This window comes from Schistocerca gregaria, chromosome 5, assembly GCF_023897955.1.
Source record: "Schistocerca gregaria isolate iqSchGreg1 chromosome 5, iqSchGreg1.2, whole genome shotgun sequence".
Taxonomy (NCBI): Eukaryota; Metazoa; Arthropoda; class Insecta; order Orthoptera; family Acrididae; genus Schistocerca; species Schistocerca gregaria.
This window is the reverse complement of record NC_064924.1, coordinates 600,140,018-600,158,760: the sequence shown is the minus strand read 5'-3', so window position 1 is coordinate 600,158,760 and position 18,743 is coordinate 600,140,018. Positions and strand designations below refer to the sequence as shown.

Below are 18,743 nucleotides of genomic sequence, written 5' to 3'. Positions count from 1 at the left end.
TCCCTAATAATAAGTCATGTGGACATAACCTCCACTGGTCATCCATTCTCGTTTTTCCTTCTCACATTTGCTTCTTCATTTCTCACTGAAAACTTTGCTTTCTCCAGAACTTGATACCATACCCAAATCTACTTCCTCCTTATTACCTCCTTCAGAACTTGATGTCTCCAAGTCTACTTCCATTTCACATACTCTTTCTGTTTTCTTGTCATGGCTGACAGCTTCAGATTCCTTTTTCTCATCAGAAGTCTGATTAGGCTGACTATGTTGAACAGTGTCTTCACAAGCAGCTTCAAATTCAGCAGCACTGGTGTGCAGATTGCATACAACTTCAGGCTTGAATTTTACATCATGTCTTAGTACAACTTTTTTTTGAGATGGAATCCAGACCCTAAAGCCATTTCTGTCATTTACATACTGCACCAGATGTCCAAGCACAGCCTTGTCATCAAATTTTGAATGAAAATTCTTATTCACATGCACATAACATTCTATTCCAAAGATTCTCAGATGATACAGGTCACCTACTGGCCATCCACATCACAGTTCATATGGAGGTTTGTTTTCAGTAGAGGACTTTCCAGTGCAATTTAAAGATATGCAGCTGTACTGCATGCTTCTGCCCACAGTTCCTTTGTCAATTTATTGGGGTTCTACATAGAACATGCACACACCACAATAATGCGGTTTCCTGTTCTGCAACACCATTTTGCTGTGGTGTGTAAGGTGGAGTGATGAAATGCTCTTTGCCTCTGCTTGCCAGCAATTCCAAAACTTTTTTGTTATTGAACTCTCTTCCTCCATCACACCTGAACTGTTTGACAACATAGTCATTTGTCTTGGCTTCATTGAAGAACTGTTCCAGGACTGTGCTGACTTCAATTGTTTGTTTAAGAAAGAAAATTTTATGGAACTTGCTAAAATCATCTTTGAAACATATGTAATAGCAAGCTTTTTTGAGATACTCTGTAGACATAGGTCCATTCACATCAGCATGGGTTTGTTCACCTGTAACCATTAGTTGACTCATTCTGTTCCTGAATGGCAGTCTATTCATTTTTCTGAGTTCATATCCATCAGAAAATTATTCTTCCTGTCATCCACACTGATGTTCATGTGCTTCAAGATGCATGTTGTTTGTTTCGATGTCCACATCTCTCATGGTAAACTTGCAGCATGTCTGAGCATGTCACTAAATACACTTGAGCTGGCTGTACTGGTTTAATGACATGTATGTCAAGAACATAGAGACCATGGCTGACATGACCAGTCATCACTGTTTGCCCAGTCACTTTTTCTTTAATTTAGACATTTTTGTCTTCAAGTTAGTGCAAAAACCTCTTTGCACAGCTGCTTTGACAGAGAACAAGTGAGCACTCACTTCAGGAACATAAAGTAAACCTTTCAATTCATTGATTTTTCTGACATTATTCAACTGCACTTGAATTTTCACAGGTCCCCATCCATGAGCCAACATGGTCACACCTCTTTTTCCAATAGAAATCTTTTCATGGATGGTGAATTTTGTGTATGATGTGAAATGTTGTTTATTTGCAGCAATGTGATTTGTGGCACTGCTGTCACAGTACCAACTGTCAATTCCAACATAGTTTTCGACTGAAGCACTACAAACATGTGACAAAAATGCAACATTCTTTTCGATTTTCTTTTCAGAATGATTGAAGCAAATGTTATCTGTCCTTTTCATTGGAGATTCTGCTGCCCAGTGACCTACCTGCCCACATTTGTGACAAGAAAATCTTCATTTCGCACAATCAATATTCTTTTTCAAGTTTTCACTACTGATATCGTCACTTTTGTTTCGCTGAATTTTCTTTATATGGCAACAAGGTGTAACAAACACAGCTGATTCAACCATACTTTGATCTCACAATTCAATTGTGCACAGTTTTTCAATCAAAAGGTTCACACTTTGATTTTCAGATTGAATTGTGTCCCGTGAGTCCTTGAAATTGTCATATTCTTTGCCTACTGTGGGGAGAATTTGGCCAATTAAAATTCTTTCAGACAAAACATTTTCATTATACATCTGCAGTTCATCATTCAAATCCATGAAAAGCTTCTGCAGTTTTGAGATGTGTGTGCTAACGTCCTCTATGGCGTCACGTTGAACATGAAAAAACACTTCTATCGACATGTTCAGATGTTGTATACTGCATCAGTTGAATCTTGCATATAACTTATCCCAAATTTCACTTGCATTGGTGCATGTTAACATGTGCTTGACAATGGATTTTCTAACACACTAGCTAATAAACTTGCTGCTTTCACATCGTCTTTCAACCACTGATGCTGTGCCACCTTTTTCTCTGCAGTCACATTGTGCGGCATTTCAGGACATTTTTACATACCATTTACATTGTCTCCAAGCACATATGCTCACAACAGCATCGACGTGTGCCGCTTCCATTTTGTCCAGTCTTCAGGTGCTTCCATTTTTTCCACATGTATTTTGTAATCATGAACACTGGTTGCCATTTTCGTCAAACACACAAAAAATGGGCAAATTCATGTTTACTTCACTGCTTCGTGGTCTGGGTTAATAACCTGTTAAGATTATTTATTGAAAACAGACTAGAAGTGCATAATATTTACAAAAATGAAGTGGCAGAAGATTTACAAAAACATGGTTCCTCATAGATAACCATTCGCACACACACACACACACACACACACACACACACACACACACACACACACACATACACACACGCACGCAAAGGTCCAGTTTTGTGATAAAGACGAACACCCTATGTTCAACTTTCCAAAGATTAAATTGTACACATATGACAAAGATACGAAAAACTTGCATTACAATACCTTTCATTTTTTATTAATATTGAAAAATGTGAACTATAAAAGAGGTTTATGGAAATGGATGTATTTGAAGGATTCCTCTAAGCAGTCTTTGAACAGGTTAGTGTTGGAAGTTTCCTTGTGTGTGCCCAAGGCACTTTTATAGGTTGGCAATGAATCTGTGGCACCTTCCTAAGAAAATTGTTTATGGGACACATAGAGAGGGCCTACTGATTCAGCGCCTTAAACTCCTTGTCTGTTTCAGATTCATTGATGACAGCTTTATATTTTGGGACCATGGCAAGGGCAGACTCTGCTCTTTCCTCTAGAAACTCAACATCTACTCCCACAACTGCCTCATCTAATCCTTCTCAGCTCAATGAGTTATCTTACTATAAGTTGATCTCTGCTCCTCTGATGACTCCAAGAAAAATCTAAATCTTAGTGGCCAGAGAGGGATTGGGTCTGTTGCCCTACCAAATACAAGTTCAGTGCCTTTCCCCTGTACTGCCTCCCTCAGTCCTTGTAGTGCAAATTATGAGTGGATGACACCCTTCTCAGAGTCTTAATGAAGAGACAATATTCTACAGAGTTAGTATAGAAATTGATCTCTCATTTCTTCCACTGACACCTAAAAACCTGTGACAACTATGAACCAACTGCTAACCACTCTCCCCTTATCACCCAGTAACATCTAGGCCCTGGAAACAAGGCTTCATCTGTCTCCTTCTCAACATGTTTTTCTACTCTAGTTCTCACTACATATCCCTCTCATCCTGAGGTCTGATTGACCTACCCTTCCTTTTTAACTTTTCCTAGTTTATCCTCTCAGCTTCCTGAGGAAGTAATCAATAATTCCAAAAACTTGGGTAGTGTTCTTGATTTTGCTATTGTGTATAGCATTACCTCTTCAAGTTAAGAACAGGCCAGCAATTCTGTCTCGTAATTTATTAGTTCTCTACCCATAGCCAGAGGCAAAGGACATTCCACCCAAATTCCTATAAGCTTCCTCCTAAGATGTGCTTTACTATCCACTAAAAATGTTGTCAGATCAGAATGAAATCCTTGTATCTCAAAAATAAAACAAATTTTTTTTATTGCATTATTAGGTGGAAAATCTCATACCTCAACCATTCATAAGATAATAAGAGGTAGTGATATATTCTGCATTCTAGTGAGGATGAAAAGTAAAACCCTGTAAGACCTGTCCCTACACCATCTCCTTCTGCAATCCATTCACAGGTATGTCCTGCCTGATTAAAGGTTACACCACAAGTGAAAGCAGCCATGATATGCACCAGGTGTGGTGCAGTTGCTGTGCAGTGTTCCAGATGGGAATGGTGGGTAATCAACACATGAATAGCAAACACCAAACTGTAGTTAACTGCAAACTCTTCCATCTGGTTGCTTAGAAAGTTCTCACACATTATTCATTTCTGGTATCTCCCTGGTCTTAATTAACATCAGCCCCTTCCCTGAGTAAAAGGTATACTGACACAACTGTTGAGGCCATGATGCTGTAGTGTGCATCATGTTTTGCAAACTAAACCTTTCTCTCTAGCTATTTCTTTTGTCCCAACTCTACATCATTGGCTCCCCCCATCCCTATCTTCTCTGTCTGTCTGTCTCCCTCTCTCTCTCTCTCTCTCTCTCTCTCTCTCTCTCTCTCTCTCTCTCTCAGAGAGAGAGAGAGAGAGAGAGAGAGAGAGAGAGAGAGAGAGAGAGAGAGAGAGAGATGTTTAATACTCTTTCTGCCATTATCTTGACGTACAGTTTATGTGACAGAGAGAGAGAGAGAGAGAGAGAGAGAGAGAGAGAGAGAGAGAGAGAGAATGTTTAATACTCTTTCTGCCATTATCTTGACATACAGTTTATGTGACTGTTTAGAAATAAATAAATAAAATAGTATTTGAACATCATTGTTAATCTTACCTGGAATAATGATTGTTGCAATTGCATACAAAAATCCTGATAGTATCATTATTACAGTTCTGTACTTCAAGCAGTGAAATTCGGATATAAAAGTTTTCTGTATGGAGTTTGGTCCACAAAGTCTGCAGAGGAGATTTTAAAAAATCATTGTTTACTTGAGGTGAATGGTATTATTTTAGCAAATATTTTCACAAAAAATTCATATTTGTCAATGATGTCAAAACAGTGTTCACAAAACATATCGTCACAATCTTAATAATAATAGTAAAATATTCACTCAATGTTGAACAATCAAGACACTTCCTAGAATTACACAATTTTAGAACATCATCTAGATTATTCCTCCCAATGCATTAGATAAGAATACTGAAGAGTACAATTTATGAACTAAGGTTTTGAGTCTGGCAATAAATTGTACATTTTGATTCATTTTACATTCGTTAATATAAGAAACAATGTTACAATCTTTTTATCTTCATTACCTAATACTATGAGCATGAAATATTTACAAAGTAGGATTTTATATTTATTTTTCATGAAAAAGAACTCATCTAGAGAATAACATAGATTGTCTGTTAAAACTGTTTGAAGTTGGTCTTTTAATTTTGTAATAGGAAGGGTTGTGAGATTTTTAGGAAGGGCATTGGATAGCTTCAGCCCAGCATGAAGCACATTTTTTCCATGTAATGTTATTCTGTGACTATTGTGATATAATGAAACCTAATGCAACCTAGGGACCCTTCAATACCAGTGGGTGCCAACACTTCACTTTATATAAGCCAATTTCTATGTATGTGATGCAAGGTCTATTCAAAAAATTCCAGAAGACTGGTAATTTTGTGCCAATAGTGTGTTGGAGCAAAATGTGGTTGGCATCTATTCATATGCATGAGTTTAATGTGTAACTACCAGAAGTTTCATTGTAGTATATCTGTTGGTTATTGTTCAGCACTATATTGAATAGAACACTGTGACGCATAGTTTGTGAATCTCGAGATGGCAGAGTTAGAGGAGCAATGCGTATGCATTAAATTTTGTGTGAAACTCAAGGAAACTTTTACAGGAATGCACAAAATGATGCAGAAGATCTCAGTGATGAGTGCTTAAGCTGTACGCAATGTTACAAGTGGTTCACATGCCTGGACGAAAGTTAAAGATGACCTGTTTCAGGACGTCCTTTGACATATACCGACAATGCTCATGTCAGGAGCATCATAATGAATTTGTGCCACTGGAACAATCTGCTGATTGATAGTAATATCAGAACATGTTACAATGCCTGCAAGAATACGTGAGGAGGAAACAGCCTAAAATGTGGCGAGACAGTTCGCGACTCTTGCATCACGATAATCTACCCACACATTCATCCCTGTTGGCACATGACTATTGCACAAAAAACAAAAATACTGTGCTGCCTCATCCTCCATACTCTCCAGATCTGGCTCCTGTGGACTTTTTTATTTCCAGAGTTGAAAGGCCAAAGATTTGCAAACACAGATGAGACAGAAGAAAATTCACAGATAGTATTTCACGCAATCCAGCAAGTGGTATACCAAGACTGCTTCTGGAAGTCACACTGGTGTTTCCTGAGGTGCACTGGGAGCAGTGTATCAGTTTTGAAGGAGAGTATTTCAAAGGAGGCCATGCACAATAAGTACAACATATGTGCAGAAAAACTTTGTGGACAAAGTTCAGGAATTTTTTGAACAGACCTCATATCCTTTGTGAATGACTTTCTTTGTCTCTTATGAATCAAATAATTTTGCACTTAATCGACAAAGAACATATATATGTTAATCATAAGTGAACTTATTACATTGTCATGGGTAGTGGATAGGGGGAGTTTCAATACTCTGTCCGCAAACCTTACAGCAAACAAGTTTCTTGTAAATAAAGACAAAATGGTAATAATGAAGTTCATCCACAGTTACAATGCTGCCATAACTGATACTGTGTTTACATCCCCATTGGGTCTTGCATATGCAAATTCACATAAATGTTTGGGCATTGTTGTTGATGAACACTTATCATGGAAAGACCATGTAGATAATATTTATAAGAAAATCAGTAGAAATGTGTATCTACTGAAACGGGTCTCAGCCTTCTTGGACCATGATACTTTAAGGCAAATATATTTTGGGTTAATTCATCCACACCTTCAGTATAGTATTGAGATATGGGGTGGGGCATCAGCAGTTCATATAGATAGACTTTTTAAATTACAAAAAAGGCAGTAAGAATGGTAGCCAAGGTAAAGAAGAGAGAGACATCTTTAGAAAATATAAAATTCTTACGGTATACTCCATGTATATACTGCAGACAGTCATGTTCGTGACACAAAATTCTGAATTTAATGTGAGAAACAGTAATATACACAACTATGATACACGGGGAAGGGAAAATTTTCATAATTGTGACCAATAAAAAGACAATGGACCACAGCCCACACAGAATGGGAGCAATTTTCTACAATGCACTACCCTGTGAACTCAAGAAAGTAAATCTAAATATGCTAAAGTGTAGACTGGAGCAATTATTAATAGAGAAGTGTTGTTACTATATAGAGGACTTTAAGTTGTAGTGCTATCTTGGAAAACAGTGTATATAGACAATGTCTCCGATCTATCAGTGTTATGAAAGAATGTAATTATATACTGTATTACATGTACTGTACTATTGTAAATATAAGCAAAATTGTGTTACACTACAGAGGAATCTACTTGTAGTGTCCTTTTGAAAACTAATGTGTACAGACACGTTTCTGATCCATATGTTGTTATGAAAGAATGTAAATATTTTCTGTATATGTGTAATGTAATCTAAATTTTCCTGATAATGTCCAAAAACTTTTTTGTTATTTGGACAGAAAATAAATAAAAAGATAAATAAAAGAAACAGCTGGTATCATTATAATTGAACAAAGCCCCAAGGCCTAATGAAATCCCTATCTGATTCTATACCAAGCTTGTAGCTAAGTTAGCCCCTATTCTTACCATAATCTATCAGAGTCCTTGAGAAAAAAACTGTGCTTCAGTCAGAGCTGTTCCATGTACTAGCTCAGATCTGTGGTTCTAAATTAACACAAACTATGGCATATTACCCACAATTAGATGCGAAAATATGAAAATTTTGCTAGGACTGTTTTGCTGAGTGAGAGATGAAAGTTACTGAATAGCTGCTGAGATGCTATACACCACAACTCTAACACAGCATTGTGATTTCATTGCAAAGCTGGAAAACAAACAAGAGGTAGATCTACAATTGTTCACTTCTAAGTTATACCAATATATGGATAAACTATACCATTCAAAATGTTCCTACAAGATAAAGGAAACACCATTTGTCACTAAATATATGCATAATATGACTCATGTGTCTGTGAGAAATAAAAAAGTTAAAGCCAAACTAGTGCCTCCCTATGAAGGTCACTATGACATCATGGAACGAAATCAAAATATTTCACTGTAAAAATTAAAGATGTGGCAACTAACATCTCAACTGACTGACTGAAACTTGCCTACATCATTGAGAACTGGAATACCAGTGATCCACAAGAGAGCCTACAGACCACTTCCCCTGTGAGTGAATTACCCACACCACAAACAGTGTTACCTAACAAGATCACCTGATTTGATTGAGTTGTGAAACTCCCTGAAAAGAACAAGTGTTTGACTTACATACTGAGGGGGAGAGGATGTAGGGTTATTTTCATGTTCGTAACCTACAGTTCTGTACATAGTTCTTCTTTGTGTTGACTTTATTTTTCTTTGAAAACAATGGGTATTTGGAATCTGTTGTGTAAAAGGAGGTCTAAGTTTCACTGTTCAGTTTGGAGTGTGCAATCTTCATCTTTGTAAAAAAAGGAACTTTTCAAACAAAATTTTGAATTAAAAATACTGTGTAATTTTACACAGCTTGAACAGGATAAATAGCATGTAGAGCTTCATCAAAACAGTCTTAGTAGGGTGCCTTCAGCACCAAAATATTTTATTTTCCCTAGTACATTTTTGTAATTTACAAAATCAAAGGCCTCGATAAGGTTGCACAAAAAGCTAACACATTAATTTTTCATGCTTATTTCTAACAGAACTGAGTTTGTGAGACCATGTGTTGCTTTTTAAGTAGATAATCCTTTACAGAGCCAAAGCTCAGCAGTTGTTAAAAGGTTGCAATTATAAAAGTTGTTCAGTATTCTGTTATAAAATACCTTCCAAAAATGTTTTGAGAGAACATGGAGGAGACGTGGGCTTATAACTATAGGTCACTTGCACTTGCTTAATACCATTTTCATTTACCACTTTTAGTCTTCCAGAAAAAAAAATCCTGACTTATCGATGGATTACAAAGTAACTGAAAAAATATTCTATCACGTCAATATAAGATTTCAGTACCCTCATGGCCAGATAATGCACTTCTTTTCAGTATTCTAATGATTTTTTGTGGTATTTTTAACGTCTGAGTTGGCAAGAGTTATGCCAGTTGGTGTAGTATACAATGTGTACAGGGTGATTATAATTAAACTTTCAAACTGCTGTAGAAATAACACCACTGGTCAGAATGACATCAAATTGCAACGAAATATTGTCGGAGAAGGGGTAAAACGTATGGCAGAAGAAAAATAAATAGTTACAAAATGTGGCAATAGATGGTGCTATAAGCATTGTAATTTAACAGTGGTCAACTACAAATGACAAATGAATAATACGACAATGCCTAAGGTGCACGTTTGATGTTAAATAAACTGTAGTACTCAGTGTGCATGGGTGTACAGATGTGATACTGTTAGTTATGTAAGTCCATGCACCATGGTAAGGTCACATCACATTGGATGGGAAAAATCGGTTTTTAATTGTCCTGAGGCCAAAAACTGCATAAAAAGCATGTCACATTGGTTTTTAATTGTCCTGAGGCCAAAAACCACATAAAAAGCATCAATCAGAATCAAATTGGAATATTAATTTCCATGTGACTGGCGCAAAACATGTTCAATATGCTGTCCACCATTTTCTGCAACAAGTTGAAATTGAGAAGCAGCATGTTCCACAACTAATCGAACTTTTTCCAGGGCTACATCCAGAATATGTTGTGCAATGCATGCCTTCAATGCAGCTAATTTTGAAATAATAACACTGAACACAACATCTTTCAGATAGCCCCACAGCCAAAAGTCACATGGACTAAGATCAGGTGACTGGGATGGCCAGGCTGTAGGGAAATGGTGGCTGATAATTCTAGCATTTCCAAAATGGCACTTCAGCAGCTGCTTAACTGGATTTGCAATGTATGGAGGTGCACCATCTTGCATAAAAATGATCCCATCTACATGTCCATGCTGTTGGAGATCTGGAATGATGTGCTTGCGCAAAAGACACTCATAGCACTTACCAGTGACGGTACAGGTAACAGGGCCAGAAGCACCTGTCCCGTCAAAAAATTATGACCCTATGATAAATGATACCAAAAACCTGCACCATACAGTGGCTTTTTCAGGATGAAGTGGTACTGGTTGGTTGATTTGTGTGTGGATTTTCTGCTGCCCATGTTCAACAATTTTGTGTACTGTCCACAAAATCTTCCACAGCTAATCATTGCCCACTTCCATGTGAGCAAGAAATTCTAAGGCAAAAGTCTCTCTTGCTGGCGTGTCAATAGGAAGCAACTCATGCACATGGTTGTTTTTGAATGGATAGCAAAGAAGGATGTTTCGTAGGATTTTACGCACTTTGCTCCTAGGTATGTCCAATGTTCAAGCAATTCTCCACGCACTACACATTTGCACACCACCACTTATCTGCCCCTGCATTGCTGTGGCCACAGTTTCCACTGATGTTGAATCAATTTGTTTCCTCCCTCTACCAGGTTGCACACCAAAACAACATGTCTTTTTGAATTTCCAAATCATTTTCTCCAGATCCATAGCAGTTATTGGGACAATGCCTTTTCTCAAACACTTCAGTGTCTGGAACTTCTGCACATTTGCACACCACCACTAGTCTCTCCCCCTGCATTGCTGTGGCCACTGTTTCCACTGATGTCAAATCAATTTGTTTCCTCCCTCTACCAGGTTTCACACCAAAAGAATCTGTCTTTTATAAGTTCCAAATCATTTTCTCCAGATTCATAGCAGTCACTGGACCAATGCCTTTTCTCAACCCCTTCAGTGTCTGGAACTTCTGCAGAGTGATGTGTGCACATCATCATTCTTGTAATACAACTACAAGCAGAGCATGATTCTGCATTGAGACAGTCATAGCGAATGTCACAGATGTGAAAGGAGGAAAAACCATGTACTCGGCATGTTTATACCAACTCCAATGGGTCATGCGCATGACAGGTGTTTTCATTTTCATATTCTGACACATACAGTGACATCCATTGATCAATTTTTAACCTATTGTTTTTCTTCTGCCATATGTTTTCCCTCTTCTCTGATAATATTCCATTGCAATTTGCCATCATTCTGAAGTTTAACTTTAATTATAATTGCCCTGTATATCTAATGGATCTGCTTGCAATGGCCCAGTTTTTGTCCTTGTATCTTCAACTACTTTAGGACGATTTCATTGCATTATTTGCCAATGATATGCATCTAACATCATCTGTCTTCCAGGTACTGTCATCCTTTTTTTACTGCCAATTTTGCCATCATATTCATGAGGGTATAGATTTGGGTATTTTCTATGTGTGTGACACACACACACACACACACACACACACACACACACACACACACAGAGAGAGAGAGAGAGAGAGAGAGAGAGAGAGAGAGAGAGAGAGAGAGAGAGAGAGAGAGAGAGTACATAACAAGAAAAAGACTAACAGGCTTCTTTCAAGACTGTGACAAGAGTCTTCTTCTGCTAGCTGGTTAATACTTTCTTCTATCCTGCTTGCAAATGTATTCTACTTTACTTACATGCACTTATAAATAAAAGGATCTATTATATCTGTGTGTCATATCACATTGCTACAAGTAATCTACTTACATAGCACCACTCAAGAATTTTATGGCAACCAAAAAAGCAAAGCTCTGGGTGAAACTGCCAATAAAATTCAAAGCTCCATCCAGAAAATAAGCAATGACCAGCAGTTTTCTTCTTCCAAGCATGTCTGACAAGAAGCCCCACAGAAATGACGTGGCCACCATTCCTATGAGAGTGAAATATAAAAGGTATTTAATAGTGGAATTATTATAATTATTAACTCATTAAAATATAATGATGATTTCATGCTTATGTGACAATATACATTTTGGATTTAATTTTATCTTTCATTACACCCAGTTTAAGTCTTTTCCTCAAACACTGCCATATATCAGGCCAGCAATTTAGGCCCTCTCAGTAACCTGTCCTAATCGCTTTCTCTTTTACCTAGAAAGAAATCATCCTCAAAGGACTTCTGCAGTGTAGAACAATTATTTTATGGGAATGGTCTAACTTCTTGCTTGTCATCCATCCCTCCACATTCAACTTATTTTTAACAACAGTATCAGTCTGCAACTGCTTTATACATGTTACCTAATCTCTCTATTTAGCTCCAGCTTTCCAATGAGTTCCATTCACTTGTCTTTACCACAGAAGCAACACTGTTGCAGTGCCCAAAATTTTTTCTGGACAAATCTTACTGCCTTTCTTTGTATGTCTTCCAGGTCTGTAATCAAATTTGGTGGCATGTGTCCCATACAAAACTGCAGCAATTCAGATGATGCCCTAGCAAGAAATAGCATCTTTCTTTGCTCAGTTACTTTGAACAGCCCTTCAATACTTTATCACTTGGAAGAAGAATTTGTTTGCTTGTAAAAGACCCCTCTCTTGCTATTAAATGTTAAATCTATAAAAACCTTACAGTTAGCTGACACAAAACGTATCTCTCCCTCTAACTTATACCCAAATGTTGTCTTGGATTTTCTGGAGCAGAAACTGACCACAGCACACTGACACTAAATCAACTGTTGCAAGGTTATCCTGATGAGCCTGATAGCCCCACAATTAGTGGTGAGTAATACCTCTTTCTATCTTGATGACAGTAGCAACACATTATGGCAACTGCTGAAGGTACAGCTTACCTGTAAGAAGCCATACACAAATAAATCCATACCCCTGGTTGGAGAGAAGGTTTCTGTGTCATTTACTGATGTGAGAGAATATCAGATGAAACAGGGGCCCCTTTTGTTCCATGCAAGCATTCCCACACAAGGATACCTCCTTGACCAACTTGAATGGTGTCTTACTGCCAAGGAGGGTGCAACACTTTAATGTCCACCACACTTGTGCACTGCTAACAACATGTGCAGAGAAATTGCTTCTCTGTGCGTAGCAAGATCATTTTTGATAGTATGGTTGCTCACTAATCAGTACAAACTTTTTTCTCCCATCTGCCAGAGGCTAGGGCAGTTTTTTTTGTACAGACAGCCATAACTTAAAAGCAATCAAATGGAAGACATATCTATGAAGAAACCTGATGACATTGGGTATCTAAAGATGGAGAGCAGTTTTTCAATAATTGCTGAAACAGCAGCTTGTATGATTGACTGAGCTGGCCCTATAATATTAGCTAAAACAGTCTTGCTATGTTGGTACTACAAAACAAGGAGAAGCTAAAGCTGTTATATTTCTTGAGAAAATACAGCTCTGCTGAATGGTTTAACAATGATGGCATCCCTTTTGGTAAAACATTCTGGAATTAAAGTGGTCCTCTCTCTATCAGACCTTTGGACCAGAATAACTATGGAGGATGTTAGCATCAGGAAAAACAAATCTGACATGCTGTGGGTGGAAGTGTGGATTGTTGGGGTCTTTAGTTGGATGCATAGAACAGCAAACTTAAAAAGAACAATGAATAGGTAGAATTTATACATAATGAGAAGTAGTATGATGGTTGGAAGAACAGGATTTCTGGTCAGTAAAATACATGGTTATTAACAAAACTCTTTCAGGAATATCATAGGACTAGGTCTAATATGCATAAGAAAATAAGAATAATATAACATCATAGTTAAGATGGACACAATGCCGACACTCACCACAGTAGTACAACTTTATCTGCCTACTAGCTCCACAGATGATGATTTTCAAGGTGCAAAACACTTCCAGGATCAGGTATGGACAGTAATCAAAATTTATTGTTTATGCAAATATATTAAAAATGAAGATATTGCAGAAAGGCAGAAAATAAAGAGGCAAGAAGACAAATCAATAGCTTTGAGAGATGAAATAGTGAAGACTAAAAAAACCAAGGCTCAGTAGAAATCCTTGTATAAGGCACAAGAAATTGAATTTCAGGAAGCAAAATCTTCGATTGCTCATGACAGATGGGCTCCACATGTCCTGGGGTCTGGGTGACATGCACTTTCTTTTTAACGCCCCCCCCCCCCCTAGCATATACCTCTCTCCTCCTTGAGGAAGAAACTAGTTGTTCAAAAAGCTAGGATAGTGTAGCACACTTTTATATCTGTCTATCTGCAGTACTAAATATCTTTCATAAAGTAAGCAGTGATCAGCAATTCTGTTTCATATTTTCATAGATTTTGTGAGTGAATTTTACTTTTAAGATACTGAATTTAACTGGAAAAGGAGAAAACATGAAATGCAACAAATGAAGCAATCATAACAGACCTGGTCGATTGCCAGAGGGGACTGTGGGGAGAAAGCAAGTCCAGCCCCCATATAAATTGCCATGGGGTGAGGAACCCTGCAGGAGAAACAAGCCATGCCTGGCTCCTGCAGTGCAGGCACCTTAACCTGTGCTTCATTATTCTATAAAAGCAAAGTTTTACACAGAGGTAAAAATCATTTAAAATCTTTATGCAGCTATTTGTATGTACTGTAAATGTACATTGCACATTTCTTACATCTTCAGAAATGCCATTTCTAACTATTTTTGATGGTTTGAAAATGGGTCTCTGCCCAAAACTAGTCATAAAGTGAATAAAAAGTAAAAATTTGCAGCTTTGGACTGGTTTTTCATTTTACTGGTTAATAGAAGTTGCTGACCCAAGCTACTCCATCATATCAGAAGTTTTTGAACTTAAATTCTTGTCATAACTGAAACAGAATTTACCTTATGTATTGACAGGTTTAATAATGGAAGGAAGGCAGATTAGAGTTAATGTCCTGTCAACAGTGCAGTCATTAGACACAGATTTAATAAAGATTGTAACTGCAACAACTTTATACATATATCACAATGAAAGGAAACAACACAAAATAGAATGAAGTACAGCACAGTAATACTGCACACGAGAATGACTACTTCACACAGTACTGTGAGTTAGGTAATGTTGGCTGCAGCCAAAAGCACATGATTACCAGTCAAAGCCTTTCAACTTCCACCAATCGAGGAACTGATAAGTGAGCTTACAGTTAACACCTTGTACAGGTGTTTAAAAAATGAGATGGTCAGAAAGTGCACAATGGTAAAGCAAGAAAGGGTAGAGGAAAATGCAAAGTTGCTGAAGCATGCAAGACTGTGACAAAAATAGAAGTCATTTAACAGGAAATTAAATAAATCTTTGGGAAAAAGAGAAGCAGCTGTATGAACATCAGAGAGCTCAGACAGGAAAGACAGAAAGACAGAAAGGTGGAAGAACATATAGAAGGACTATACAAAGGAAACAAATTTAAAGATAATATTATGAAATGGAGAGAGGAAGTCAATGAAAATGAGATGGGAGATATGACACTGTGAGAAGCACTGAAAATCTTAAGTTGAAACAAGACCCCTGAGTAGATGCCATCACAGAACTATTCCATCTGCCAACTAGATATATGAGACATGTGAAACATCCTCAAGACCCCAAGAAGGATGTAATAATTCATATTTCAAAGAAGGCAAGTGCTGACAGATGTGAAAATTACCACACCATCGGTTAGTAAGTCATGCCTGCAAAATAATGTCACAGGTTATTTACAGACTAATGGAAAGACTGTTAGACTGCTTACATTGTAATTCTGTCAGAGATAATAAAAGACCTGGAAGATAAGCTGAATGGAATGGAGAGTGTCTTAAAAAATGAATATCAACAGAAGGAAAAGAGAGTATTGGAATGTAGTTGAAATAAATCTGGTGACACTGAGGGAATTACCTTAATAAAAGATGTATACTAGAAGTAGTAGAAGAGTTTTGCTGTTTGAGCAGCAATATAATTAACAACAGGCAACAGCCGAAGTAGAGAGACTGGCGATAGTAAGAAAAGTGACTCTGAAAAAGATGGATTTTTGTGCAAAACTGAATCTAAATTTATGCATTAATATTTTACGGTATGTTCAGAGTGTAGCTTTATATGGAAGTGAAATGTGGAAAATACATAGCTCAGAAAAGAAGAGAATAGAAGCTTTTTTGTGAATTGTGTTTTATTCATTTCATGACTTACATTTACAATCCACTAGGTTTACGTACAGGAAACAATGTCAAAATTTATAATACAGGTACAATGATTTTTACATTAATAAATAACAGCACTACAATAAATAATAACACTATAAGGATATTTCTTGGAATAAGTAACACACTGTATACAGCTCAAATTTCCAGTTTGTCCTGCATGAATTCATCCACTGAGTAATAACACTTCAGTATCAGTACCTCAAATAGTTTTCTTTTAAGTGAACCTAAATTCATCTGCATCAACTTGTTCCCGTTCATTTTATTATAAATTTTCATTCCCATGTATTGAGGTCCCTGGGCATACGGTCTGACACGGTAGGTGGAGAGTATAAAATTTTCTTTATTTCTAGTATCTTGTGAATGGACAAAATGGTTTCCCTCAAATAATTCATGTCTGGTGTACAAAAATATAATAATCGCATACCTATATGTATAAGGAGGGCAGAGTTAATATTTTAAGTTTTCTATACAATATCGGCATGGCTTCCATGAAGATAAAAACACAGGAACAGCAGTAATGTGCTACACTGAACAAATAATCAGAATCTAAACAGCAAAATAAATTTAGTATCAGATGCAAAACAGTGGAAATAGGAGCACCACATGGCAGAAATCTAGGCCCAATATTATTTCTTGTCTGTATAAATGACACTCGCAGTACCAGATGGTGCAACCAATGTCATGCAATTTGCAGACAATACTAGTGTGAAGATAAGTGCACCAAAGCAATTGCAGTATACAATTACTGATCAAGTCTTGAAGTATGTACACTTTTGATTCAATGCAAACAGATTGGAATTAAATGTAAATAAATTAAATTACAATATTATTAGAAGGAAAGTTGCCACCCACCATATACCAGAGATACTGAGTCGCAGATAGGCACAACAAAAAGACTCTGACATTCTATCCTGGATTTTCCATTGTTTAAACTAAATTACATGCAGTTTGGGAAAATTGGTAAGAATGTAAAGCTAGATCTGGTTTTGGGTGGCAATGCGATAGACAGATTAACATCTACAAAATTACTGGAGACTCATGTTGATGAAAACTTAAATTTTATCGATCATGTAATAAAACTTGCACAGAAACTCAGTTAGGCCTGATCTGCTCTTAGAATCATTGCAAATGTTCGCATTTCAGAGGACACCACAAGACATACAAAAACGTGTTTTATATCAGGACCCACCCTGCAGATTTTCAGACAGATATTGACTTTCATAGCTACAATACCCAAAATACTGCCGCACTCCACTGTCAGCGAAAACAAAAAGAACCAACACACAAAGGCATGTAAGCCATATTGGTATGAAATAGACTGTCAGTCTACACCAGAAAGACAGAAGGTGGAAATAAATTTAAAACAGAATTTTAAAAATTTCTACTTGAACATTTTTTACTCTGTAAGTGTCTACGTTTTCCATTAACATTTTCCTAAAAATCTTTATATTAAGGCAAAGCTGAGTATAACATCTTTTGCCCTTAAACTTTTTCATCACGCACTCTTAGACAGCAAAAATGATGCGCCGTGAAGGAATTATGCAAACTGGTCACAATGCCCTTTGTGGCAAGCCACCAGGGTTTATATTGCAGCAAACTTTCCAAAGAAAATGCAGAACTGTAAACTTTGGTGGCTGATGGATGAGAATGTGATGCTGCAGAGCAATTTCACCATGCAGCTGGCAAGGATGGCAAACAGGGAAAATGTCAATACCAGGGCATAAAGTCTTTGCAAATTTCATTCCATGTACTCAGTTGGACAGTAACTATGCCTCACCGACAGATGAGTCACAACATACACAGATGTCAGCATTTGAGAGATGACATTTAGTAGGTTTCAAAGAAACTGGTTAGACCAATTAGATAATCACTCAACATTTGAACAGGGGTGGTGCCACTATTCAACAATGTTGGAAGAAATGGGTGAAATGTGGCTGAATACATTGACAAGAAGGAAGTGATTGACCTAAAGAGACAACTGAAAGTGAGGACTAAGCAGTCATCAGATAGGCACCCATATCTCCAGATTCATCATTATCAGTGATCTGATGTGCAACTGGTGCTTCAGTGATCACAAGGACCACTTATAGGTGATTCACAGAAAGGGGAATGAGCTCACAGTATCCCTTGTGCTGACTACCATCGAATTCTGTATCCTGACAAGCCCACTTGTAGTGGTGTCAGCCACATTTGGCCTGGAATCTCACTTACTGGAGTAGAAGTGTCTTCACTAATGAGACCCACTTTAAACTCAGCCCCAATGATCAAAGATGGTCCAGAGACACCCTGCAAAGCAGTGGAAACTAACTGTGACCTGCCATATGGCCTGACAACCAGGAGTGATGTCTGTGGTGCCATTTCATTTCATGGCAGGACCTCTTTGGTTGTCATCTGCAGCACCCCTACAGCATTTCTGTATATGGATGATATTCTACACCATTTTGTTGCCATTTGTGGCATTCTGGTAATTCACATGTTGTAAGTCTTTTTTTTCCTGTTAGTGTATATTTTCATATTTAAATATCCAATACACAGCTGTTGTCTAATGTAAAATCTTTACTGTTTCATTGTAGTGTACACACAGACTCGCTTTTTAGGGAGGTCAAAAGTAA

The 18,743-nt window shown here is 37.3% G+C and overlaps 1 protein-coding gene across 1 annotated transcript in view; it reads right to left on the bottom strand.

The window, feature by feature from the left end:
* The window catches only part of LOC126272485 (synaptic vesicle glycoprotein 2B-like), a 235,118-nt gene that overhangs the window by 102,947 nt on the left and 113,428 nt on the right, over nt 1–18,743 (bottom strand). Inside the window, exons 4-5 of the mRNA XM_049975371.1 lie at nt 11,733–11,895; nt 4,750–4,871 (exon numbers count right to left, since the gene is read on the bottom strand). Of these exons, the coding sequence (XP_049831328.1) occupies nt 4,750–4,871; nt 11,733–11,895 (285 nt within the window). The remainder of the gene's footprint in view (nt 1–4,749; nt 4,872–11,732; nt 11,896–18,743) is intronic.